The 26,825-nt window shown below is 39.4% G+C and overlaps 2 protein-coding genes and 1 long non-coding RNA gene across 4 annotated transcripts; 2 read left to right on the plus strand and 1 right to left on the minus strand.

Annotated features, from left to right (window-relative positions):
• Positions 1 to 322: 322 nt before the first annotated feature.
• On the plus strand, positions 323 to 18,764 carry srxn1 (sulfiredoxin 1 homolog (S. cerevisiae)). 2 transcript variants are annotated; one of them, XM_032553784.1, is made up of 3 exons: positions 323 to 639; positions 1,881 to 1,978; positions 18,635 to 18,764. In XM_032553784.1, the coding sequence occupies exons 1-3, from the start codon at positions 400 to 402 to the stop codon at positions 18,660 to 18,662; spliced, it is 366 nt and encodes a 121-aa protein (XP_032409675.1). In that variant the 5' UTR covers positions 323 to 399; the 3' UTR covers positions 18,663 to 18,764. The 2 variants fall into 2 exon arrangements, with proteins under 2 accessions (XP_032409675.1, XP_032409606.1); XM_032553715.1 differs by lacking the exon at positions 18,635 to 18,764 and having other exon boundaries at positions 324 to 639; positions 1,881 to 4,521.
• Positions 18,608 to 19,180, minus strand: LOC116713646 (uncharacterized). Its single transcript, XR_004337904.1, has 2 exons — positions 19,127 to 19,180; positions 18,608 to 18,913 (listed from the first exon to the last, which is right to left on the minus strand). It is a non-coding gene; the product is annotated as an uncharacterized LOC116713646 (long non-coding RNA).
• On the plus strand, positions 18,932 to 22,967 carry tcf15 (transcription factor 15). The gene is made up of 2 exons (XM_032553607.1): positions 18,932 to 19,790; positions 20,970 to 22,967. Exons 1-2 carry the CDS (start codon positions 19,311 to 19,313, stop codon positions 21,030 to 21,032), a joined length of 543 nt encoding a protein of 180 aa, XP_032409498.1. The 5' UTR covers positions 18,932 to 19,310; the 3' UTR covers positions 21,033 to 22,967.
• The last annotated feature ends 3,858 nt before the right edge of the window (positions 22,968 to 26,825 follow it).

Raw genomic sequence — 26,825 nt, forward strand, 5'->3', positions numbered from 1 at the left:
ATGCACCTGGTACAAGTATGAAACAGCCTCACTTTGTAACAAGGTTAACATTTTTAGCTAGTCCGCCATTAAAACAAAATGTAAAGACGACAATAACTTGTTTAAATTCCAGTAGAAAGCAATTTTATTTTAGCGTTATTTTGTTAATAGGCATTTACTACCAAAAACCTTAAGTAGCTAATAACATGAGCTAAACACAAATACAAAATTAACAAAGAAAAAAGAAAATAGTTGCCTTCACTTACTCCATCCTTTGCTGACCAGCTACAAATAGGGCGGGGCGTTTTTATTGATCGACGCTGACGGTGACCAATCAAATTCCTCCGTTGGTAACGGACGAAAAAGTTCAGGAAGCAGCTTACAGCAGCTGGTAGTGTTTATGCCAGGAAGTTTTAGCCAATGTTTCGGGTTTTTCGGGTGGATAAAACACAGCTAAAACAAATTTTTCTGTTCAGTAGAAAAATGTCTAAAATACCTACTGAATGTGGCACGGCAGATGTTAAAAACAGTGGCGACAACAGGTCGGTTCATTCGGACACCATCCAGGAGGTTCACAACGTCCCTATTCAGGTGATCATCAGACCGTTTCCCTCGGAGCTGGACGAGCAGAAAGTCCAAAGTCTGATGGATACAATTAAGGTAACCTAATTATTTTTAATGAATACATAAACAGCCGTTTTTGTGTTATAACTGGAAAATATTGTCTTGTATTTAAACCGAAAACTAACACTGTTAAATGACTATTCGCAACCCTCTGAGGTATTATCTGATTGGTGGTATGAGCTCTTTATCACTGTGGTATAGCCAGTCTTTATCATGCATTTTATACATTTAACTTTCTAGTAGTATTGAATTCATTATAACAATGTGTTAATATAAGGTGACACTTGAATTCTGTACAAAGCCAAAAATAAACCATTACCAGAAACATAAAAAATTGTTTAAGACTAAGTAAATGTATAAGTAAACAGGGAATCACATTTTAAAATACAGGAAAAACGTTTGTGTATTAGTAAATGGAGTCAAATTTTGGTATTATTTGAATATTGAACTTGCACAATGTCAAATCCTGAAACTGTTCAAATTGGCATATAAACATATGGTTATTGCTGGATGTAATATATAATGTTTTCAATTAATTTTTGTTGGTGGTTTTGTTGTCGATGCTAGTTTTGTTTCATGCTGAAATTTAAGGAAATAATAATTGTTCTTTCACTAAAGTTAAAATTGAATAGATACTATATCAAATAACTTTTAAATACAGGCTTTTATATGTATGGATTATAAATGCAGTAAATGTAAGCTAATATAGGTGATTAAGGAGTGGGAATTGTGATATGTTTATACTTTCACACACTCTTGAATATGTGAAACAAAAGTTTTGACATTAAACTTCTTGCTATATTTTTTGTACATATTCACAAAATAAACAAACTTTTCAAAAAAATCAAGTGATTTAGTTTTTTATGTTCACATGATTGCATTAAAATCCTTTTTCCTGTCAGACCATTTTTCCCTCTCTATTCTTAAATAAAATTTTAATTTTCAATGTAAGCATATTGTTTTTAACATTAAACATCAGCAGTGCGGTTTTAAATTGTACAAATCCATACATTTTATAAGTTGTGATATGAAATGATACAAACATTGCATGTCATTTTTACTGCTCCTTTTCGCACTGTGCATATTTTTGTAAAGAACCTTTATATGTGTTACCCCAGACACCCCCAGAACTGTTGAATTAATAATAATATATTTATAGTTTAATTATGAAAGGGCATGAAAGTTATTTCACTTTAAGACTTGTTTTTGTAATACTTGCATGTGTCGTGCTTTGGTGCTATTGTGTGCCCTAATTGACGTTTCGCCTTTCCTTCCAGGAGACGCCAGACATCAGCGTTGTTCCTCCCATTGATGTTCTTTGGATCAAAGGCAGAGAGGGAGGAAATTACTACTACTCCTTCGGAGGCTGTCACAGGTTTGCTGCCTATCAGAGGCTCCACATGCCAACCATCCCAGCCAAACTCATCAAATCAAGCATCACAGACCTCAAGACTTACTTGGGGGCTTCAACGCCTGATCTACGATAATTTTTTTTACTTTTTCTTGTTTTGACTCGCTATATCAGAAGTGTCCAACTCCAGTCCTCAATTGAATTATGAATTTCTGCAGATTTCTAGTAGTGAGCCACTCATTTCATCTAAGTTACATGTGTAAAACTCAAGGCTCGTGGGCCAAATCTGGTCCGCCGAAGCTTCTTATGTCATCCTCTAGATTCCAGAGGGACACGTAAATAGAAACTTCAAGACAACAGGTGGGTATTTAAATATTATTTTATCAATCAAATCACTTTTTTTTACATGTATACTGCCAAAATACATCAGTCAGTCCCTCCAGTTTTTGTGACTCTGCAATTGCGTAAATTCAACAGATGCCTGCAATTTTTTTGCGTTAATATAAAATTGCGAGTTCATTGCAAATTTTCCACAAAAGTCAAAAACATTAATGTGATGTTAACTCCCACCAGAAGGTGGCAATATGTCTTCCTCCTACTGCACTGCTCCCTCAGCCTTACGTGATGTACAAGTTATAGTTCATGATTGACATGGTGAGTAACAAAAAGACAAATTTACCTTCAGATAAGCAAAAAATTGCAAAATTCCTTGCAGATATTTCTAAATTGGCTCCACAGAAATGTCTGTGACTTTAATTTCTTTTTAAATCACTAAAACAATTATGAAATCCAGGATGGACTTATCAGTGTGAAAAGATACTCAAGAAGGACTTGTTTAATGGAGACAAACTATTTATAAATATTTTAGCAGTTAATGGGTTTGACCTATATATCCTGACATAACTGGCCGTTTAATAAATAGAGGTTTCAAAATGAATTTGAAACCCCTGATTTAGATGTTTTCAATCATTATAATATGTGAAATGCTTTTGACTCCAGACTTTAGACGTCACATCACTACTGTTTGCTCGGGAGGATCATACTGTGACTGCCAGCTGCAGCAGGTGATTGCAATGCACAGTATTTACCAGCAGGGGGAAACAAAGCTCTGGATGTACACACATTCCTCACGTCAAATCGCTGCATGTTTAAATGTTTAGTTTTATTAATCAAATACTTCTCAGTAGATTAAAGCTGTATATACCGTCTTAAATTTTGCATAAGAAACTGAATCCATGATTCATTATGTGGTTGATTGTTTCTCTGTTGTGGCAGGTTAAGTTGTTGTAGTTGTGGATGTATTTAAATAAAGAAGAAAATCTAATATTTTCTTCTTTATTTACTTTAATTCGACTTAAATAAAGTCAAATGAACAACAGAAACAAATGTATAAATATTTTCTTATGTTGAACCTTTTTTGTATTCCAACCACAGCAGGACTCTGCTATTTTCTAATATATTTTTAAAAAATTCTGGTGTGGAATGAAAAGAGTAAATTATCATTTTAATTAGCCACACATTCCATAAAAAACCCCAATATTTTAATATATTTAAAAAAAATTTTTTTACTGTTTGTTAGACAGTTGAAGTTTTCAGATGTTCTCCCTGTTTCTTTACGAGCAGTCGGCTTTAACTCTGACATTGTAGACAGCACAGGAGATTAGAGACCAGATGTTTTGTTGGAGGAGTCAGATGTTCAGAGAATATCCTGATGACACAATGCAAGATGGTGTTGAGTCTTGCAAAATTATCCCATTCTGCCTGTCATCAGACTTCTGTTTCCATCGTCTCTTAGAAGGATCAAAAATCCTCCTAACAAAATATCATGTAAAATCTTTACTAATTCATGTACAATTTAAATAATTTGTGTTATATGCAGTGCATAGCAGCAATAATTTCATAAATACATAAACTTCCTTGTGTATGTTTTTATTTTGAGTTGTTGAGAGTGGCTCACTAAATCAAGTTGGACAGCTGCTCTCCTGCCTCGGCGGAAGGAACTGAAGTTTTGCCGAATAACATAGGTAAAATATAGACGAGGCTTTTCCTACATTAGTGTTCTCACAGTGTGAGCTGGGAGCCGTTTGACGATCTCCCTTTGTGGCCATCGAGGAAATGAAGGGCGACCCGGGGCCAGCTTTAACCGACGGGCCCAAAAGGACTGAATCGTCGCGTGTGAGAAGATTTCCTGCAGCTCACTCACTGTCTGGAAGTAACCATATCCTCAAAGGGGGTTTGACACGCAATACCGGTCTGAAAAAACGCATTGCACCTGTTGCTGCTGGGACCGCTTTCCATGGGTGGTTTTACGCGTTTTCTCTTTGAGGATTTCAGCCAGTCAGAGAGCTAAGGGAGAGGAACTGGTTCAGGCCGTGTGATTTTTTTTTTTTCCTTTGTTTTGCTTAGTTGTCTGTGTTGTTTGTTTATTTGTAAAAGTGTTGATTAATTATATTATTTGTAAACTGCTTACCTACATTTTAAGATTTAGATTTTTTTTTTTACCCTTTACTGTAAGTTTGCTGGAAAAAGTTCAGTTTCTCATGAACATAAAAAAATAATAACATACAGATGTGGAGAGATCCTTTGCTCATAAATCTGGTGTAGAAATTATAATGTCTCATAAATTGGATCATAATTGTTGAAGCTACAGAATTATTATCAGACTTGGACATGGTTGCCTTGGAGCAAGAAGGTCTTGGGTTCGAATCCCAGTCTAGAGCCTTCATGGACTTTCCATCTTCTTCCTGTGTGAGCGTGGCTTCTCTCCAGGTACTCTGACTTCCTTCCACAGTCCAAAAATGTGCAGTCATGTTAATTGGTTTTTTCAGTTAATTGGTAATTAGCCATTTTTTCAGGGTGTGTTAATGATATACTTCATACATGCAGAATGAAAAATGTAAAAGAAATATTGACATTTTATTTGAAAAGTGATGAAACTGATGAATCTTTATGATTAAGTAGAGAGATTAAAGGTGGAGTATTATGTAAAATAATACACAGACCACCCGTCCCCCACTCTGCTCCTTCAGACTAGTGGCAGCAGCAATTAGCAAACAGTCTGCTGATCTCTTCATAGGAACTACTTCTCAGTTCAGTGCTTTTAAAAATGGTTGTAAACATACTGCAGGAGCGCTGTTGTGATGGCACTCTGAATGCAACGTATCGGAAAGAGTAGGAGCTTCTTAAAAAGACAGACGCCCAATTTCAAGGCATCAAATTGTGAAGTCTATTTTCTTTTATGTCATATTTAATATATGCAGTATTTTTATAATAACTGAAGTTAAGGGAGTTACTTGATTGTGTCACGAATTGGCACTGTGTGCCTGGAAAATACGTAATACTGCCCTTGTAAAAACATTTAACTTGATCAAATCTCTAATAATTTCTCTCTCTTAAAATGAAAAGGTTCAATTTAAGGCTTTCTTGCATAACTTGGCGTTCTAAATACAAGAAAACGATTGGAAAGGGAATAGAAAAAGTACTTTAAACAGAAGATAGCCTTTGAGGTCCAGCAGGTCCTTGCACATTAAATCAGCCCTAGATAGACTAAGCTGCTTTACTCTTTGCCTTGGGTTTTGTTGTGTCACCTGTCAGTGAACCGGACAGCGTTCCTTGACCCGTGGTTCTGAACGTCCCGTTTCTTAGCTGAGTGGAGGAGGGAAATCACTGCGCAACATCTGTTCAACCCGGCCTCAAGGTTGACTCTCCCGGGAGGGTTTTCTTCTGGCACTGGCATACTCTGGATCCAGGACCAAATGGTGACCAATTTGAAAAACTATCCTGCTCCATAAACTGGATTCTAGTCTCTCCTGTAGGTGAAAGAGGCAAAAATAATCAGAATTTTAACCCATTCAATCCGGGACGGATTAATCCAACTTTGTTCCTTTGCTGGTACTGGTTCTGTAACCCTTACTCTGTAATTTTTTCATGTGTCTCTTTAAACTATTTGAGCATTTGCCATCCGTCACCTCATCAATAATTATTGGGAATCAAACATTTATCTTTTTGATATTAAAAAATGTTGTTTACATCTTTCAGAGACAGTTTCATAACTTTAGATAACCCTGGCAGGACCTGCAGTGTTCCTCCTTCAAGGTCTCTCATAGTACTTAAATGTTTTAAGCAGGGACAAAATTAAATGTGCATCTAGTTAAACACTTGAAGTCATATCTTCCAGAATAAGAGCAACAAACAATCCTCAATAAGGTGTTGAAAACATATTGGTTATTTTTAAATGCTTTGGAAATCATCATAATTGTCCCCCTACTTCAAATTTTATATTAAAATACACCGAATTGTATAGTTATGACATGATAAAATGCAGCAAAGCTTAAATGGTATGAATGATTTTGCAAGGCTATAGCCACAGATGGATTTAAGACATTTTTTAAAATTTCTTCTGTTAGAGCCAGGATAAGTCCTATTAAACAAGTTTTAGTTGTAACAGTCCGGTTTTAAAGGGAATCCTTTATGCAAAATTTTAAACTTCCTTTTGATTCTCAAGTTCTGCTAACAACAGCTGAAAAACTTCCTGATTGTTAACTCGCATTCAGTGGACACTGCTCCGTTACCTAGCAACCCCAGGCGAGTCTAGCCCGTCACCTAGCAACCCAAGTAGAGTTCATTCACTTTAGGTCAGCTGGTTTTACCGCTGTATGTGCTGTACAATGGCTGCTGGAAATGATAAGTGTTCTTTGTTGTTGATTTAACATCCAGAAATCACTTGCTGCATTCTTGCTGGTCGTGCAGGAGGCTCTACTAATGCTTTTCAAAGATGTACGGTTGTATAATTGCAAATCTGTTTGCAGTTATTTTCACACGTGAGTGGAAACGTGGAGTTGGGGGGCGTGACCAACAGCAGCTTATTTGGATTTAAAGTGACAGCCCACTCCGAGACTAAAATCTCATTATGTAAGAATTATTTTGTGCAAAAATTATAATGAACAACCTAAGCAATCCTACGCTGTTCAAGGAAGCATAATAGGTCACCTTTCAAATAATCTACTCTGGACAAATGACAAAACTTCCATTTTATTCAAGCAATTTAGCTCCACATCTAGCAGCAGATTGCAATTTCATAAGTAATGTTTGGATGTTGTACATTTCTTGTAGTTGCCCAAAAATAAGACATCCAGTAGGTCATCCTGAATCCCAGTTTTTGACTTTTAAAGGACAATAAATCCACAGATGAACCTTACCTAGAAGTCTGTTGTTCAACTTGCAGCTAACCTGATCAATGACCCACTGCAACATGCGTTTAAAGTCATAAACGTTGCAATTTACCAGTGTGTTGAATGAAAAGTTGCTTTAGCAGCTCATTTTAAGGTCATGATGAAACCTTTTGTGCAGTGTTGGTCAGTAAAGCAAAGTGAAGTCAAGTTTTGGGCGACTTTACTGCTACTTGTTTTGTTGTAGCATAGCTAATTTTAAAGATTAAACCTGTTTTTCCCGATGCATGCATGGGTTCTCTCCAGGTACTCTGGTTTCCTCCCAGTTCAGTTCAAAAACATGAATGTTGGGTTAATTGGTCTTTATAAATTGTTCTTAGATGTTAGTGTGTGTGTGTGTGTGCATGTTTGTCTACCCCGTGTGTCTCTGTGTTGCTCTGTGGATGAAATGGTGACCTGTCCAGGCCCTGCGACCCTTGTGACCCTTGTGACCTTTGTGACCCTACTTCTTGCTCATTGACTACTGGAGACGGCCACCAGCTCACTTGTAGATTAACTGTCAAATATACAGTTTTTCTTCTTCTTTTTCACCGCTTTTACTAATGTTAGTCTTTTTCTTTTATGCCTCTCCTCTTTTCTGTATTTGGTGATTTCTAAAGTCTGAACAAGTTTTCCAAACATGTCTCTTGTCAGATTACTAACTAGATATGATTTATTAGTTTTTTTTCGCATCGTCTTTCTATTCAGCAGAATATGTTTTAATTCAAAACGATGTAGCAAAAGCGACAGTCGATATTTAATGGTGCTATCCATCCATCCATCCATCTTCTTCCGCTTATCCGAGGTCGGGTCGCGGGGGTAGCAGCTTCAGAAGGGAGGCCCAGACTTCCCTCTCCCCAGCCACTTCTTCTAGCTCCTCCGGGGGAATCCCGAGGCGTTCCCAGGCCAGCCGAGAGACATAGTCCCTCCAGCGTGTCCTGGGTCTTCCCTGGGGCCTCCTCCCGGTGGGACGTGCCCGGAACACCTCACCAGGGAGGCGTCTAGGAGGCATCCTGACCAGATGCCCGAGCCACCTCAACTGGCTCCTCTCGATGTGAAGGAGCAGCGGCTCTACTCTGAGTCCCTCCCGGATGACTGAGCTTCTCACCCTATCTCTAAGGGAGAGCCCAGCCACCCTACGGAGAAAACCCATTTCGGCCGCTTGTATCCGCGATCTCGTTCTTTCGGTCATGACCCAAAGCTCATGACCATAGATGAGGGTGGGAACGTAGATCGACCGGTAAATCGAGAGCTTCGCTTTTTGGCTCAGCTCTCTCTTCACCACGACGGACCGGTACAGCGCCCGCTTGACAGCAGACGCTGCGCCAATCCGCCTGTCGATCTCCCGCTCCCTTCTTCCCCCATTCGTGAACAAGATCCCGAGATACTTAAACTCCTCCACTTGGGGCAGGACACCCCCCCTGACCTGGAGAAGGCACTCTACCCTTTTCCGGCTCAAGACCATGGCCTCGGATTTGGAGGCACTGATCCCCATCCCGGCCGCTTCACACTCGGCTGCGAACCGCTCCAGCGAGAGCTGCAGATCACGATCTGATGAAGCCAAAAGGACCACATCGTCTGCGAAAAGCAGAGATGAGATCCTAAGGCCACCAAATCGGATCCCCTCAACACCTTGGCTGCGCCTAGAAATTCTGTCCATGAAAGTGATGAACAGAATCGGTGACAAAGGGCAGCCCTGGCGGAGTCCAACCCTCACCGGAAACGAGCCCGACTTACTGCCGGCAATGCGGACCAGACTCTGACACCGGTCATACAGGGACCTGACAGCCCGTATCAAAGGGCCCGGTACCCCATACTCCCGGAGAACCCCCCACAGGGCTCCCCGAGGGACACGGTCGAACGCCTTCTCCAAGTCCACAAAACACATGTAGACTGGTTGGGCGAACTCCCATGCACCCTCCAGGACCCTGCCGAGGGTGTAGAGCTGGTCCAGCGTTCCACGACCAGGACGAAAACCACACTGCTCTTCCTGAATCCGAGGTTCGACTATCCGACGGACCCTCCTCTCCAGGACCCCTGAATAGACCTTGCCAGGGAGGCTTAAGAGTGTGACCCCTCTATAATTGGAGCACACCCTCCGGTCCCCCTTTTTGAACAGGGGGACCACCACCCCAGTCTGCCAATCCAGGGGAACTGCCCCCGATGTCCATGCGACATTGCAGAGTCGCGTCAACCAACACAACCCTACAACATCCAGAGCCTTAAGGAACTCCGGGCGGATCTCATCCACCCCCGGGGCCCTGCCACCGAGGAGCTTTTTAACCACCTCGGCGACCTCGTCCCCAGAGATTGGAGAGCCCAACCCAGAGTCCCCAGGCTCCGCTTCCTCAGTGGAAGGCATGTTGGTGGGATTGAGGAGGTCTTCGAAGTACTCTGCCCACCGGCCCACAACGTCCCGAGTAGAGGTCAGCAGCACACCATCCCCACTATAAACAGTGTTGGTGCTGCACCGCTTCCCCCCCCTGAGACGCCGGATGGTGGACCAGAATCGCCTCGAAGCCGTACGGAAGTCTTTCTCCATGGCCTCTCCAAACTCCTCCCACGCCCGGGTTTTTGCCTCAGCAACCGCCCGAGCCGCATGCCGCTTCGCCCGCCGGTACCCATCAGCTGCTTCCGGAGTCCCACAGGCCAAAAAGGCCCGATAGGACTCCTTCTTCAGCCTGACGGCATCCCTCACCGAAGGTGTCCACCAGCGGGTTCGAGGGTTGCCGCCGCGACAGGCACCGACAACCTTGCGGCCACAGCTCCGATCGGCCGCCTCGACAATGGAGGCACGGAACACGGTCCACTCAGACTCCATGTCCCCCACCTCCCCCGGGACGTGTTCGAAGTTTTGCCGGAGATGGGAGTTAAAGCTCCGTCTCACAGGGGATTCCGCCAGACGTTCCCAGCAGACCCTCACAACACGTTTGGGCCTGCCAGGTCTGACCGGCTTTCGCCCCCACCACCGGAGCCAACTCACCACCAGGTAGTGGTCAGTGGACAGCTCCGCACCTCTCTTCACCCGAGTGTCCAAGACATACGGCCGCAGATCCGATGAAACGATGACAAAGTCGATCATCGAACTGCGGCCTAGGGTGTCCTGGTGCCAAGTGCACATATGGACACCCTTATGCTTGAACATGGTGTTCGTTATGGACAATCCATGGCGAGCACAGAAGTCCAGCAACAGAACACCGCTCGAGTTCAGGTCGGGCGGGCCGTTCCTCCCAACCACGCCCCTCCAGGTCTCACTGTCATTGCCCACGTGAGCGTTGAAGTCCCCCAGCAGAACAAGGGAGTCCCCAGGAGGAGCACTCTCCAGTACCCCCTCTAAGGACTCCAAAAAGGGTGGGTAATCTGAACTGTCGTTCGGCCCGTAAGCACAAACGACAGTCAGAACCCGTCCCCCCACCCGTAGGCGGAGGGATGCTACCCTCTCGTTCACCGGGGTAAACCCCAACGTACAGGCGCCGAGATGGGGAGCAACAAGTATGCCCACTCCTGCCCGACGCCTCTCACCTTGGGCAACTCCAGAGTGGAAGTATGTCCAGCCCCTCTCAAGGAGACTGGTTCCAGAACCAGAGCCGTGCGTCGAGGTGAGACCGACTATTTCTAGCCGGAACCTCTCGACCTCACGCACTAGCTCCGGCTCCTTCCCCACCAGAGAGGTGACATTCCACGTCCCAAGAGCCAGTTTCTGCAACCGAGGATCGGACCGCCAGGGTCCCCTCCCTCTGCTGCCACCCATCCCACACTGCACCCGACCCCTTTGGCCCCTCCCACGGGTGGTGGGCCCATGGGAGGGTTAATGGTGCTAGATTTGTAAAATTTAATTGTTAAGATAAGTCTAAAACTGAAAGATTGGATTCATTAAGTGAAAAAAAATACAATTTTGGTAATTCTTCACCTGTTTTCCTGGGGTCTGATCCAAATTGGAAAAGACAAGTGAAAACACCAATTGAAGCAGATGTTTTCTGATTTTTATAAATCAGGAATTGCATCCAAGCAATGGTGAACAAACTGTATTACAGAAAGTTCACTCAATGAAACATACATTATCTGCAGCATAGTTCATTAAAATGGCACACTCTATTGATGTATGATAGAAAATGTATATACGTAGGCACACTTAATGATATTCTAGACCACAGCATGTTGCAATAGGCAATAAATCAATCGCGTGATAAATTAATATGAGCTGAATATTGTCTATTTGCATAATTTATCATTTTTCTCATTTCTTTCTCTCTTTCTACTAAAAACTGGATGACAAAAGTCTTCTGGTTGGTTTTTTGTGAAGGACAACTTTGTTTACAGAGACTAATAGCTCAATTTATTTGTTGTTTCTGGTGTTTTATTTATTTTGTATATTTAAAATGTCTTCCAGTTCCAGTGTTAAATGTTGATTCAAATTTAAAGATTATTGAGGTTTGAGAATATGTTCTTACATCATTATACTATTACCTTTATATTACTTAAAAATTGTCAATATTATCGTTTATCGTGATAACTTCGGGGACAATTTATTATCCAGCAAAACTTGTGATTGTGACCATTAGACCATTGCTTCAGGAAATTAATTCATCAATTAATTTCTTTACCTCAAGTAAACATGTACATGTGGTACCTCTTCTTTTGTGCATGTTTATTTGTACTTTTACTTAAGTATAGTGTTTACAGTGTGAGTATTTTCTGCACAGCTGCTTACCATGAAGTTTTCCCTTTAATGGTAATCAATTAATCAATCATTGAAGTTTATTTGCATAGCACATTTTGGCAATAAGGCAGTTCAGAGTGCTTTAAAAAAGTCAAAAAAACATCATACAGTTACCAATTGTGAAACCAGCAACAAATTTACTTACTTTTTGTCGAGTGCCATCATCAAAATCATCAATACAAATCCAATAAGTTGGTCAAGCAGCTCTAAGAAGGTGGGGTTTTTAGCCTTGATTTAAAGGAAGTCAGTGTTTCAGCTGTTTTGCAGTTTTCTGGAAGTTTGTTCCAGATTTGTGGTGCTTAGAAGCTGAACACTGTTTCTTAAATGCTGATGTGTTTTTAAACTTTTCTACTCTATTAAAAGATTTATGTCGTTTTTCATGCAGCCAAAAAGCATGGAGGGAGCCACAGATAAATAAAACTCAAAATTTGTGTCCTTTTAAATCTCAGATGGCTTTCAGTAGCTGGACTGCGCTCAAGAAATTAAAAGTGAACTTAGTTTGGACAGGAACTCGCCTCCCCAGTTTATTGTTGCCCTCTCATTGCGTTTGTCAACATTAAAAATGCAAGCTGAAAAATGATCTCCGGTTCGCCAGCTCGCACATTTGTTCCACTCTGGAGAGCGTTCCAGCCAAATCCTCCTGAGAGAGTTTTAACTTTAGGTGTTTGAGTGGCTGAGGATTTCTCACAGCTTCCTATCCGGAATTCCCTCAGCCTGCCGGTGGCAGCAGGCGTGTAATTTGTGCCAGATTTGCAATGCCGTTTCCACTGATCCTCTGACCTCACCGCACAGAGACACTGCAGTCCAACCTTTCTCTCTGTGTAGTTGTGTAAAAGTATACTTGGGATGAAATGGCAATAGGTTTTATTTGGCACACAGTCTTCAAACATAGGGCCGTGATTCAGCCGGCCTAAAAATTTACACGGAGATTTGCCCTGCCAAGGAACGTTTCCTGGGCATAAAAAAATGTATGGCCTCAACTAATGATTATTTTAGTTATTCTGATGATTAATTGATTAATCAAATACAAAAATTCTGCAGATTGTGCATGTGAGCCTTTTAGTCCAATTTTAGGAATATGTTAAAAGATGCAAATAATTCAATTGTTTAAAAAAAAAAAAGAATATAAATATTTTATTTCCAAAAATGAAACGGCATAGTGTTCTTTCTCATATGTAACAAAGGATGCAAATACTTCTAACATCAACATTTGAAAAGCTTTCTGCCGCTGTACGGCTGATCTGTTGGTTTATTTTTTGGATTAATTAATAATTGGATTACAAAAAATGATTCGTAGATTATGTTTTTTACAATTTGAACCAGGTGTAACTTGAGTTCTATGGAACATTTTTCCAGATGGGTTTTCATCTTGCATGCAAAATGTGTAAATATTTTTTGTACAGTTTTGGATTAATTGCTGCTTTGACTTTCAGCAACTTGCCTTTTTTTAGAGTCTGTATACTCTACACTGCAAAAACACAAAATCTTACTAGATATTTTTGGTCTAGTTTCTCATGCAAATATCTTAGTTCACTTGAAATCAAACAAAACTAATTCACAAGTAACTTTTCAGGAAGATTTAGTAGGTTGCTTTAAGACAATGTATTAATATTAATGAAAAAACACTGGAACTAGTACTTTATTATTAATATTAAGGAATAACTGACTTAAAACAAACTCCTTTATCATGCTGAAAAGTTACATGTAAGTTAGTTTTATTTTGTTTCAAATTTCTTAGTTTAGTTTCTCATGCAGATATACTATCTGGTAAGATTTTGTCTTTTTGCAGTGTAGTTAACAATTATTTAATTGCTAAATTAGTTGTTAATTATTTCAGTTATTGATTAATCCAATGTTTAAATGCCTTAATTACTATAAACATAATGTAAGTTTGTCAAATGATATTACTGTATTGATCTAAATGAGTTAACAAAGCCCAAAACACGTCTTCTGTATTCTCACCTAAGAAGAAAACAAACCACCATCTTCTGACAAGTTGTTTTGAATCATCAAGAACGCTTAATGTTAATTAAGAAACTTTTAAGGACTCTAAATGGGTGGATTTTAAAATCTCACAACTTTCTCGGAAGTAACATGAAAACACAGGTTGAAAAGACTCACTGAGACAAGTATATCTGAGAACCTTGACCTCTGGGTTCGCAGCCCACTGCCCTGCATGTTTCAGATGTTTCTCTGTTCATACAAACCTCACAGTTAGAAGAAGCCTGTTAATGTCCCGCTGATTTAAATCAGATGTTTTAGTATTTAAAAATGTGTGCAGAACTCAGAAGATTCACTAAATATTCTGTGTGCATATATGCTAGGGCTGAAGTGAGTAATCTTCAAGCAATTTTCAACTAATTTAGTAATAAATTAAGCGTTAACTGGAGTATACAGACTCAGAAAAAGGCCATTTGTTTCTAGTTTCTAGAGCAAATATATCAGTACACTTGAAATAAGACAAACTAACTTACGAGTGACTTTTCAGCAAGATATAGAGCTTGTTTTAAGTTAGTAATTCCTTAATATTGATTTTTTTTTAAAAGCACCAGTTCCACTGACAGATTATTTAACTTATAACAAAACATTTTTTCCATGTTATAAGTGAAATAATTTGCCAGTGGAAGTAGAACCATTTCATCAATATTAAGGAGTTATTGACTTAAAATAAGCTCCTGTATTTTGCTCAAAAGTTACTTGTAAGTTAGTTTTGCCTTATTTGAAGTAACATAAGATATTTATACTAGAAAATAGATCAAAATTACTTGGTAAGATTTTGTATTTTTTGCGGTGTGTGCAGAATAACCACATTAACATGATTGGCTTCATTGGAAGTGTCATGCTAAAAGAAAAATAAAAGCTATTTGAGGATTTTTAACGAAGGAAGACTACAAAGTTGGCAAACTAAAGGACACTTACGCAGCCTTCTGGGATGCGTCTCGTTTTAGGAGTTTTACTGTGAGATGATCGCAATGCAGCCCAAGACCTTCACTGGATCGTTTCTTTGATTAATTTAATTTATCAACATTTATGTCATTTAAATAAATAGGAAAATAAAATTGTTCATTGAAAAATACAGGTTTTTAAAAAAGTGAGTTTTATAGACAACTGTCTACAGAAGCTGTGAAGACTTTTTATCCAAGAAAAAATTGTATTGTAATACCAAAGAACCAATATTTATGGTATTATTTCATCACTGAATCAATGCACCTGCAGCCTGGGAAGGAAAATGTGCTTAAACAGTTTGCTGTGTCTTAAACAGAGCTGCTGTTTTCTCCCAAAGCTCAGAAATCCAATGGCCCGGACCTCAGCGGGTGGCTAAACCAACATGCTTTTGCCTCATCAGGATTAACAGATCTCCACAGTCCAGAAGGACCCAAAAGCATTTCATGGCTCCATTTGGACGCTGCATGCTTCCACAGCCTGCTATCCATTAAAGCCGCAGCAAGAGTTCATGATATGTGCAATTAGCCAAAGAGACGAGGCTTGCAGCATCATTTGCTGGCTAACAGTTTGGAGGATTTGTTGATATTTGTTGGGTTTAGTCACTAGATATTCTAACTGAAGACAAGAAAAAAACTACCTCAGATCTCCTACACCTTATCAATAATTTTAAAAAAGTAGATCATTTCAATTTTAAGAGAATCTTAAATTGGTGTTTGTCCCCTGAAACAGTGGTTTGGTAATTGGGAAAGAAAGTTGGACGGAAAATGAGGGCAAGAAATGGAAAAAAAATTTTTTTTTAAATGGAATCCAATACATTTTTAAATCATACATTTGATTTTTTTTAAATAAATATAATCAGTTTTTGAAGAATTATGATGTGTTTATGTGGTAATATATTCAACACTAGTTGAATGAAGTCAGAATAACCTGATAAGATATTAGGTTGGGCAGTAACTTGTTACATTTACTCAATTACATTTACTTGAATAATTTTATTTTTAAGTATTTTTACTCTATAAAATTTCTGGATTTTCTACCCAGTGAAAAACAAACATGTTTTAACCAAAAATTCACCAGCGTCAGACACACACCTGCAGTTTTTGTTAAAGTTTCATAAGTTTTTGATGGAAAGAATCTGATTTGAAAAACAATTATTTTGCCTGATTTTATTTATTTATTTGTTACTTACATAAATTATTGGTCCTTAAAACACAAGAATTTCCACTTAACTTTATATTTTATCCATCTTATTATGTAATTTTTAAACATTAAATGCTTGATAAATTGATCAGTTACTCTGTACTTGAGTAGATTTTTTTTTACCAAATACTTGTTTTACTTTTACTTGAGTAATTTCTTGGATGGCTACTTTTTATTTTTACTTGAGTGAAAATATGTTGAAGTATTTCCACTCTTACTTGAGTACAACTAAAATCAGAAGGTATGAGGCAGCATTTACGCTAAATGAATGTAATAATTATTGAATAGTAAATAAAAGTGAGAAAAGAAATGTTAAATATATAATTTCTTTACACATTTTGTGTCATTGCCAGAAGTTATTGTTGTTTGCGTGACTATGGCATGGAAAAGTTTGGGAAAACCTGCCCTAACAGACCCGTGTGCTCCTTCAGCTGGCAGTCAGGGCGTCTGATCTCTCACTGTTGATGCAGCTGAGGCACGTTGAAGTGTCTGAATTGGCTGCCAGCTTGAGTTTACGTGGCTTGGAGGGACTAAATCATCCATTTGCCACCGCTTTGTTGTTTTGAACCCAGGGCAGCGAGCAAATAAATCCCTGTCATTCCAGGATCATCTGTTCATTGTTTATTTACTCACACTTAACTTTCTCCTGCTGTCTTGAAGCAGGAGGACGTCCCAGCAGGAGCCACTGCTCTAACAAGCTCGCTAGCTTTTTACAATAAATGCACAAATGTAATGTCTGTCCCCGAAGAGAGCATTTGCATTAAGGAACGTCTTACACTTTTTGTTTTACCAGCTAATAAAAGCAGATCTCGGCATGTGGCAGAGCAATAAACATATCAGGACAGAAAAATACACTGACTATAATTGGTCCCTAAATGCCTCTAAAAATACTCCAAACTTCCTAAAGTCCTGGCTAAGAATAATCGGAGCAACACTTAAAACCTTTGCTGTTGCACACAGTTACAGAAGTGATGCTTCAATGAATATACGGTGGTTTGCAAAAGTATTTGTAGCCCTATGTTCCACATTTTGCCACTTTGCAACCACAACTATAAATTTTAGTAGGATTTTATGTGATTAAACAGAATAAATACCCAGCAGAAACTACAAAATCTTAAAGTATTTTTGGTCTAGTTTCTAATACACTTGAAACAAGACAACAAGTAACTTTTCAGCAAGATATATGAGCTTTTAAAAAATTACTTGATATTGATTAAAATGTACGAGCTATAAGTGAAATAATCTGCCAGTGGAGCAAAATATTTTTCCCATATTATGAGTTAAAATGTCTTCCTCCACTGGCAGATTATTCCACTATTAGTTTTTACTTTTTCATCCATTCAATATGAAGAAATTATTGACTTATTGACCATCTGTGGTTGTGTCCAAATGTGACTCTGTGTAAAAAGTCACTTGATGTTTGTGGCACGGCTGACTATGAAATAAAAATAAAAGCAAAAACAAAAAAAAAAGGCTAACAAAAGAAAAATTCTTTGTTTTTTACTTAACATTTTCCATTTAAGAAGATATAAACTTGCAATAAAACATTTCATCTTAAAAATAATTAGAAAAAGTATTCAGCGGCTTCAGCTCCAAATGCCAGAGCGCCGAAGTTGTAGCGCTCTTGATTTGATGTCAGTGCCCACAAAGTCATTCCAAGGACCACAAACTGCCCCCGAACCACACTTTGGACATCCCGGGTTTTAATGAACAGCAATGTTAATGTAGGTTTGCAGTTCCTCTTTCCTTTTCTGTATTTATGATAAGAATACCCACACACACTGTATTCACTAGTATAAAGGGAAGTGGCTGCACTTGGTTTTATTTAGGGTTATTACAGTAAAAGGGGGCTGGATATAATTGAACGCTTTCAGATAATTTTTGCAAAAATATTTAAAACTTGTTACCATTTTTAGTCCATTTCTTAATAACGCACTACTTTGTGCCAATTTTGAATATAATGTGGCAAAAAGTGCAACTTTATTTTTACACTCTTAAAAGCCACTGGAATAATTTATAAATAATCATCCTAAATTCAAAAATAAATACTTCTATTTATTAATAAACAGCTCCACCTTTGACAAAGGAGAATATTTTCCTTGTATTTATCTGCTGTTTTCAAGATTTTCTTGAATTTTTACTTATATTATTTTTATTTCTTATATTAAAGTCAGAGTTCTGATATTAACAGTCAGAACTCTGAGAAAAAAGTCAGAATTATGAAGAAAAAAAATCAAATTCTGAGAAAAAAATTCAGAATTCTGAGATTAAAAGTTGGAATTCTGAGATTAAAAGTTGGAATTCTGAGATTAAAAGTTGGAATTCTGATATTAAAAGTTGGAATTCTGAGATTAAAAGTTGGAATTCTGAGATTAAAAGTTGGAATTCTGAGATTAAAAGTTGGAATTCTGAGATTAAAAGTTGGAATTCCGGGATCAAAGTGAGAATTCTGTGAAAAAAGTCAATATTATGAAGGGGGAAAAAAATTTGAATTGTGAGATTAAACTCAGAATTGTGACAAAAAATTCAGAATTCCTAGTTTAAAGTCAGAATTCCTGGATTAAAGTCAACATTTTGGGATTAAAGTCAGAATTATTTATTTTTCAGTGGCCCTAATCCTCTTTCGTACATGTGAAGGACTGATGGAAAAGATGTCAAGACGCATGACTAAAAATCAAGGTTATTCCACCAAATATTGATATTTTTCACTCTTCCTAATCTAAAACATCGTTGGTGTGAAAATGCTGCTGTCTTGTGTAGACCACTTGCCATTTTCTGCTACTAATAACTTGATATTTCATATTAAAATAATACAAACTAAACATTTTGCATGGGACTAGAGTGAGCAGGCAGCTCCTCCCATCCAGCTATAAGAGCCCAGCTGACCTGCGGGTTATTCCACCAAATATTGATATTTTTCACTCTTCCTAATCTAAAACATCGTTGGTGTGAAAATGCTGCTGTCTTGTGTAGACCACTTGCCATTTTCTGCTACTAATAACTTGATATTTCATATTAAAATAATACAAACTAAACATTTTGCATGGGACTAGAGTGAGCAGGCAGCTCCTCCCATCCAGCTATAAGAGCCCAGCTGACCTGCGGGTCCTCCACCCTGAAGTAGGCCAGCTCAAGCTGCCTCATGAAGGCTTGGGCAGCTTTCTCACAAGCTTTGGTTCGAGGATCTCAGTCCCACATGGAAATGTAGACGCAGCTCGCCGGCCTGGTTTGTCTTCCGGAGCGACTCTGAAGCGGATTAAGGAGGCACTGGTAACTTTTAATCATGACTTTCGCCATGCTGCGCCCCGTGGCGACGCACTTGATCTACTCGGACTTCACGGTTACCAACTCCGAGGACGAAGAGAACCGCAGCGAGAGCGACGGCAGCTCGGAGCAGAGCTACTGCGGCTCCACGGAGAAACGGAGTCGCATCTCCCGCAAGCTGGAGGGCGACTCCGCGGTGGTGATGAAGCAGCGGAGCGCGGCCAACGCCAGGGAGAGGGGCCGGACCCAGAGCGTCAACACGGCGTTCACGGCCCTCCGGACTCTCATTCCCACCGAGCCGGTGGACAGGAAGCTCTCCAAGATTGAAACGCTCCGACTGGCGTCCAGCTACATCTCCCACCTGGCCAACGTGCTTCTGATCGGGGACGCCGGCGCAGAGGGACAGCCGTGCCTCGGAGCGGTCCATGCGCAGGGCGAGGGCGCGGGGAAGCAGCCGCGCACCATCTGCACCTTCTGCTTGAGCAACCAGAGGAAAGGGGTAAATATATTTATGCAACTACCTTTATATCTATTCTACATAAACATAGCATGAGAACATGACACATTCGTGTGGAGAACAATTGCGAATTTGAACGCTCTTAGGACAATCAGGGGTCATTTTAATTTTTTGCACTTTAAGCTGTTACTGCAAAGTCAAAACACACAATAGGGCCTAATACAAAATAACACCAAACAAAACAAGAAATACCAAAACAATGTCCAAAAAATGTCCAAAACTCGTACGGATTGTTTTTGACGATATATATAAATTCATATTTCAATTCAGAACAGTTTTTTTCTGTTCTTCCACAGAAATTTGTTTTAAACTGTACAGAATCCACTAAATGCAGAACACACAGACACAACTTATTTCCCTTGACTGTGGGATTTGTAAATGCCCGCAATTGTCTTTTTTTTCTTCTCTTTTTTTTAAAGTGACGTTTTCTCCTAACTTTATTGCACAGCCGCCATGCATTGACATTAAACGCTATTCTTTTCTATTCTGCGTGTTTCTCTTCTTACATAAAGTTTTGTTGATGTTCAGCCAATTCAGAGCTGCGCAGTAAAACTTTTTATGGATTTATTAATGTTGTTATACCAATCTGGCTTTTTCTGGCACACACCATTTCTTTCTTTCTTTCTTTCTTCTAATTTCTGATGGTTGACCAAATAATATTGGGATTCTTGGATATAACAGGTTGAAAAAATCTAATAATTTATGATTTCCTTCCTGATCTACAAAAATAAAATCAGCTGATTCCTATTCCTCTCTGATTTATTAGTGCATCTCCACTTTAACTTTTTTTTTTATCACTCGTTGATGACATTAAGCAACGCATTCTTTCTGTTTTAGTGTGACATATTTCTCTTGTGGCTGTGAGTGTCTTGCTACTCTTTGAATCGCCCCTCAGGGATGAATAAACTGATTTGAATTGAACTGAAATGAATTGAATCCTGGACACCTTTTAATGCACCACACATGCTTCAAGCTAGCTGAAACATTCCTCAAACAGATGGCTGTATGTTTTTAATTTTCATATGGTGTGACAGACGACACTTAAAATTGCAAAGTTGTAAAAAGAACAGTGTTTGGGGAGGAGAGTAATCTGGTGCAGATTTATTCAGTATTGCTTTTTTTTTTTTATCACTAAAGCATTTTTCCTTCTTTCTTTTTCAGATTAAAGATGGGAAAGACTGTTTGAAAATGCGAGGACTCGGTCCGCTGCGAGTGAGGCGCTGACCGGATGGATCGTTTGCAACCTGAAAACCCTCAAGACTTTCTCAGGGAAAGAGCTGAAACTGGTGCAACAAAGAGCGCTCGCTCTCACGTACCTGTACACACATGCTGGATTAAAAGGTGGCACCAAAGAAGAGACTATTTATACTTGACTGAGACATCCGAGACTGTAAGACGTTCAAACATGCAGTGCATTTGTTTGAATCTCAATGGTCTTGTCTTTTTTTTTTTATTTGGAAGATGTTTTAAATAAAATATATTTTATCAAAATGAAAGGCATTTTTACAATCTCATTTGGTGACAATGGATGTGTCACAATCTAAAGTTAGTGCAAAACAAAAAATTTTAAGACTCCCAGTTGCCGTTTTGGATGAATATGAAATGTTTCCTGCATCTCCCAAACCTTCGTGTCTCCATGGTTTCATCCAGCATGTTGTTGAGAAACTTACAGCAAAAAGTTCAGCGTCTCTAGTGTCACTCCCCCCTTCAAATCTCACCATGCAGTGTTTTTTTGAAGTCTGTTTCCAATTAGTCACGGCAAATAGTAGCCCACACTCTGCTCTGAGCCCCAACACAGCTGTTGGTGTGTCAGAGGGATAAATCACCGCCGTGGGCCCACTGGACAAGACGAGATGGGGTGAGAGGTGAAAGGTCGCAGCTCTGAAGTGAAGTGAAATGTAATGATGGCAAATGACGCAGTTAGACTTGTCCCTTTTTCATCTTTTCTTGTTAGTGGTTTAGTTCACGTTGTCATAATGTTTTCACACCTGATAGTCCAGAGGACTCGGTTCGATTTGGGGCCAAAATTGCAAAGTTAGTTATATTTTCAGCTGCAGTTTGCTTTCTCACTGCACTGTGTCAAACAAACCAAACCCTTTGAAGAACCTGTTCCCCTCCTCACCTGTGGTGGCGCTGCACCAAGAACCACTGAAGGAAAAGACATGAAAACCTCAGAGGAAGACATTGAGCTCAACTTCCTCCTTCATAAAATGTAAACAAAAATAGAGTATCGTCAGATTTGAGTGGCTTTACAAATTCTTGTGTTGTGGGTAAAAAAATCGCTGGCGCTAGTCTTGCTTGTTTGTTTTGGTTGTATTTACCCAGAATGCCCTGCACTGGAGTCCACTTCCTGCTTTTGGAGCTTCACTTGGCGTTCACATGTGCATTTGAACCGTGCCAGAATTCACTTTAATCGAAGGGAGACCTACATTTTCAGATGATGTTCGCTTTTTTGATCCACATTCACACCAGTGGTGGGAAGATTGATCCATAATATTGAAAATATTGATACCAGGTCGGTATCAGTATTGGGTTAAAAGATCAATACTTTAGATTCAGATTCAGTCTTGAAATTTTATTTTACTTTTGCGTAAAGAAGAGATTTTGTTTTGCTCTTTAATTTTTTTGCATTTTGTTTATTTAGGAAAAATGCACACAGATCATATTAGAATGGAATATACTTTATTGATCCCTCGGGAGAAATTGATTAATAGTTGACAAGCTACTCTATTTAAGGTGTTAAATATTAAATATAACTCTAAGAGATCAAGTTTATAAAGGCTTAAGATTGATGTAGGTAATTTAATATGAATATAAATAGATAACAAGCATGCACATGCAAATATGTTAATCTAAAAAATAATTATTAGAATAATTAAAGTACTTTCTAGACACTTATAAGCTTTATCCAAATTGTGTTCTAATTTGGGTAAAACAAAAAGAATTAAAGGAAAACAGGTCACAAAGAGGCTGATTCCTAATCCTCTCTGATTGGTGCTTCTCCACTTTAACTTTTTTAAAATCACTGTTTGTGGTATTAAATAATGGAGTGTTTTTGTTTTAGTGTGACATATTATAGCTGTGAGAGTGTTGCTACTTATGACCAAAAGGTCATAAATTTTATAATATATCAAACTTAAATAGAAAGTATCGGTGATACAGGCCTTGTATTTACTTAGTATCAGATCGATACCAAAACATGCAGTTTTGCACACCTGTAATTCACACCTCTCCAAATGAACCGGACTTTCTAGACAAACAAACTAGAGTTTGATTGAAGTGGACTAAACAGGCTTCCTTAGATTCCCCACAGATCCACGTCAATACTAACTTTCACTTGAAGGCAGCGGAAGCAGCCCGGTCTCTTTGGGCTTCTTTCTGCTCTATGTCTTGCAGCCGAGCCAGAGTTCCTGTCTGGCATCAATTACCGTGAATCTGCAGGTTTGGAGGAGGCAGGCTCCCCGGTGACTCCCGAGGCCGACTGGAAAGGTAATTTTCAGGCAGGTAAAGGTGCAGGCTTCCTTCCGTCTCCGTGTCCAACCCGTCCCCGTCGGGATGAGTCAAATTCGTCCTCCATGTTCGGAGGCCGAGGCCTCCCTAAATGGCTCCCTGAGGCTCCCCCAGGCAGGAAGATGTCACGTAGGCAGAGGAAGGGGGGAAACGCCGCACAGCCGGCCTCTCGGAGGAACTCTCTGTGCGGTGGGCTTTGGGTCATCGCCAGTCCTGACATCATCCGGCGCTGGGACCCAGATGTACGGCTCTCTGGTGCAGAACAAACCCAACGGTGAAATCTGAAAGATATTTTTCTCTTCTTTTTTTTTTCGAACAAGTTGGCAGGTATGAAATTGATGTGCAGAGAAGATGAGTCAGAGCAAAGAGAGAAAGACTGCAGACATGATCAGTTTGGGTCTGTTTAACATGTCCGAGGGCCCAGTGGACCCGTCTGGGAAATCAAGTTTACCTCATCGCTTTGCTGAGTTTCTTGTCTTTTCTTAAGCCTCCAAAACAGATTTGCTGCTGTTGTTGGAAAGATTTCTGCAGATTTGAAATCTATCTTAAAGCTTTTGTGACCTGGCAGTTTGTGCTGAAAAACTGAATATTTGGGGTTTTAAAGCAGCTGCACAAGGCAACAGGAGGAAACCATCGACTATTTCTTCATTTTCATATTTCTGGCTTACGTGTTTTAGAGAATTCATTTTATAAATGCAGAGATAAATCTTATTAAAGCTTTAAAAGATTACATTTTTTAACCACATTATCCCTTAATTAACAAACAACTGAGTGAAATTTTCTGGAAACTTTTTTATTTCTGTTTAAGCTGAATATTTTTAATCACTTTTCACCTAAAAAAAAGTAAAAAATTATATAAGAATATGGCTTTTATCTAATACATTTAGATATAAAAGGGTTAAAATACAGTTCAAACAAACAAAAAACAGAACATTACCTACCAGTTTAAAGAGAATAATCCATATACAACGCAAATAATAGCAACTTGAAAGGAAAACTGTCAGGAATCAAGGATAACTCATCAATCAGTGTCATCATCAATTGTAATTGTGCACAAAAGTCACGTTTCTGTACATATTTTGATTTTAAATTAAAAATTCAATACTTTTTTAATCAAGAAATCCCTCCGACCTTTGGGAAATATGACAGTATCATTTGTTTTGTTGTATTTCCTGCAGCGTTTTGGACTGGCTGATTGCTGCAGGCAGCTGGATTTGGACGTTAGCAGACTATACATAACAGATTACACAAGCTTAAACTACACATAGTCAAAACACATAAAAACATACAAGTTTATTAGCATAGCACGATTCAGCAACAAGGCAACTGAAAGTGCTTGATTTGATAAAATCATAATGATTACAAAACATTTCAGAATATGTATAATGTAATGTTAAAAGCAACATTACTCCTGAATTTATTTGATTTAGGCCAATATATAAAATGTATGTTGAGAAAATGCCAAAACAAAGCAGATTAGCATGAAAACTGTCAGAATTAGACAGAAATCTTAATCTAGTGTTGGTTTATTAAATCAAATGATAAAATAAATCAAGGTTTTTGAGTTGAGAGTTTTATTACTTCAAGTCAAACAAACAAGCTGGACATATTTTACAAAAGAAGTAAAATTAGCTCCTAAAACATGTATGATTATTCAAATTCACATTTTTAACTTGTCAAAGCGTCTCTGTATTTTCACTGACACCATGTGATTATTTTTTAATTTTTTTCTAACTGTTCTGCCTCGGAGCGAATGCGAGAACGCAGCGCGGTGTTCGTGTTTCTGGAGACATATGCTGAGAAGCCTGGTTTGTCATGCTAATGCACGGAACAGGAAGCGGTTGTATTTCATTTAGGAAGGACGGTTTGATGAATCGTGTTGAGCAACGGCTGCTTGCAAACACCTTTACAGATGAATCACAAATCACAGCTGAGACAGCTCAGAGCCGTCCTGCTCAAGTCGGGGGGGAAAAGAAAAAAAAAGAGAAGAAAAAGTAGATGAACCAGAAACAGGAAGGATGTAGAGCGTTTTTTCAGCATCATCTGGGAACGCTGTCCTGATTCCCAGATGGGTGTTTTCCTCATTTTGTACGCTTGCCAAAGAGGTCTTGTTAGGCAAACTGTGCACATGGTAATATTTTAATATGCTCTCGGAGTCCATTTCAGCTTGAGATATTGATGGTGTTGTGTCATTTTGAGGCTCAGACACCTCCCTTCCTATTTCACTGGACACGGAGGCTTTTCCACGCGGAGGAGGAAGTCTGTCTGTCTGCCGAACCGTCAGCTGAGCTTCTGTGGGGGAGAAAAGCCGTCCGAGAAGCCGGTTGCGTCTGCTCAGACATGCAAGAACAATTGTTTTCATGTGCCAGAAAGTTTGGCAAGGCCTTCAGACAGAGGGAGGATGATTGAGGGCTGCAGAGAGAATAGAGCGGGTGGGTGGAGGGAGCTGGTCTGAGGAAATCCCAGAGAAGAAATTAGGGAACAATACAGATCCTGGTAACGCTGCTGTGTTCTGCTGCTGGCTCGGCCAATCAACCCCCAGCAGTAAGCGGCCTGCCAAAGCCCAGAGGCTGAGGTGAGAATCCTGCAACACATTAGAGAGGAGTTTTCTTTTTTTCTTCTTCTTCTGCTTCCTTGAATAAACAATTGAACTGGCATCGTGATGCAGCTCCGTGGGCTCAGCTCTCTCTCAAACACAGAAATCATCCGAGGCTGGTAGAGCCGTAATCAGCATAACAAAACATGATCCAGATCAAACGGAAGGAAAAACATCATATTCAGAGTGGAGAAGCGTACCCTCCCTGCTGCATGCGTAAAGGGTCATTGTTATGGAAGTGCATGTGAAAAGAAAAATATTATGATTTATGTGTTCGCAGCACATGGGGCTGAAGAAACAGGCTGCAAACACAATGTTGACATAGTAACGCCTCATAAAGCTCATGTGGTGAAACACCCTGAGTTACCTTTTCCTGCATGGAGTTTGGATCTGTAATTCGTGTTTTAGTTGTTTAGCACAGATAAAATGTAAAAGACATTAAATATTTCTGTCTCTAGCCACATTTCATCACAACTCTCCTCAAAGTGTTGGATTAAAATTAGGTTTTCAGCTTTTAACCCACCAATCTGTGGAACAAACTAATTGAAAAATTCAATTAGTAAGCTGTTTTTATCTTGAAATTATCTGGACAATGATTGTGGACAGTGGACTTTGTTTATGTGTTGAGTAAGCTAATAAAAGACAATGGTCTCTAACACAGGTTGGACTCAACTGTGTTCACTGCAAAAACAAAATCTTACAAAGTATTATTGACTAGTTTCTAGTTCAAATATCTTAGTATGTGATAAAGCTAACTTCCTGGAAAGCCTGCTGGAAAAGACAAGCGTTTTGTTGTTGACTTACCGTCCAGAAGCCACTTGCTGCATTCTTGCTCGTTGTGCAGGAGTCTCTACTTCTGCTTTTCAAAGATGTACAGTTGTATAATTACACATCTGCTTTCAGCCATTTTC

The sequence above is a fragment of the Xiphophorus hellerii genome, chromosome 1 (assembly GCF_003331165.1).
Source record: "Xiphophorus hellerii strain 12219 chromosome 1, Xiphophorus_hellerii-4.1, whole genome shotgun sequence".
Classification (NCBI taxonomy): Eukaryota; Metazoa; Chordata; class Actinopteri; order Cyprinodontiformes; family Poeciliidae; genus Xiphophorus; species Xiphophorus hellerii.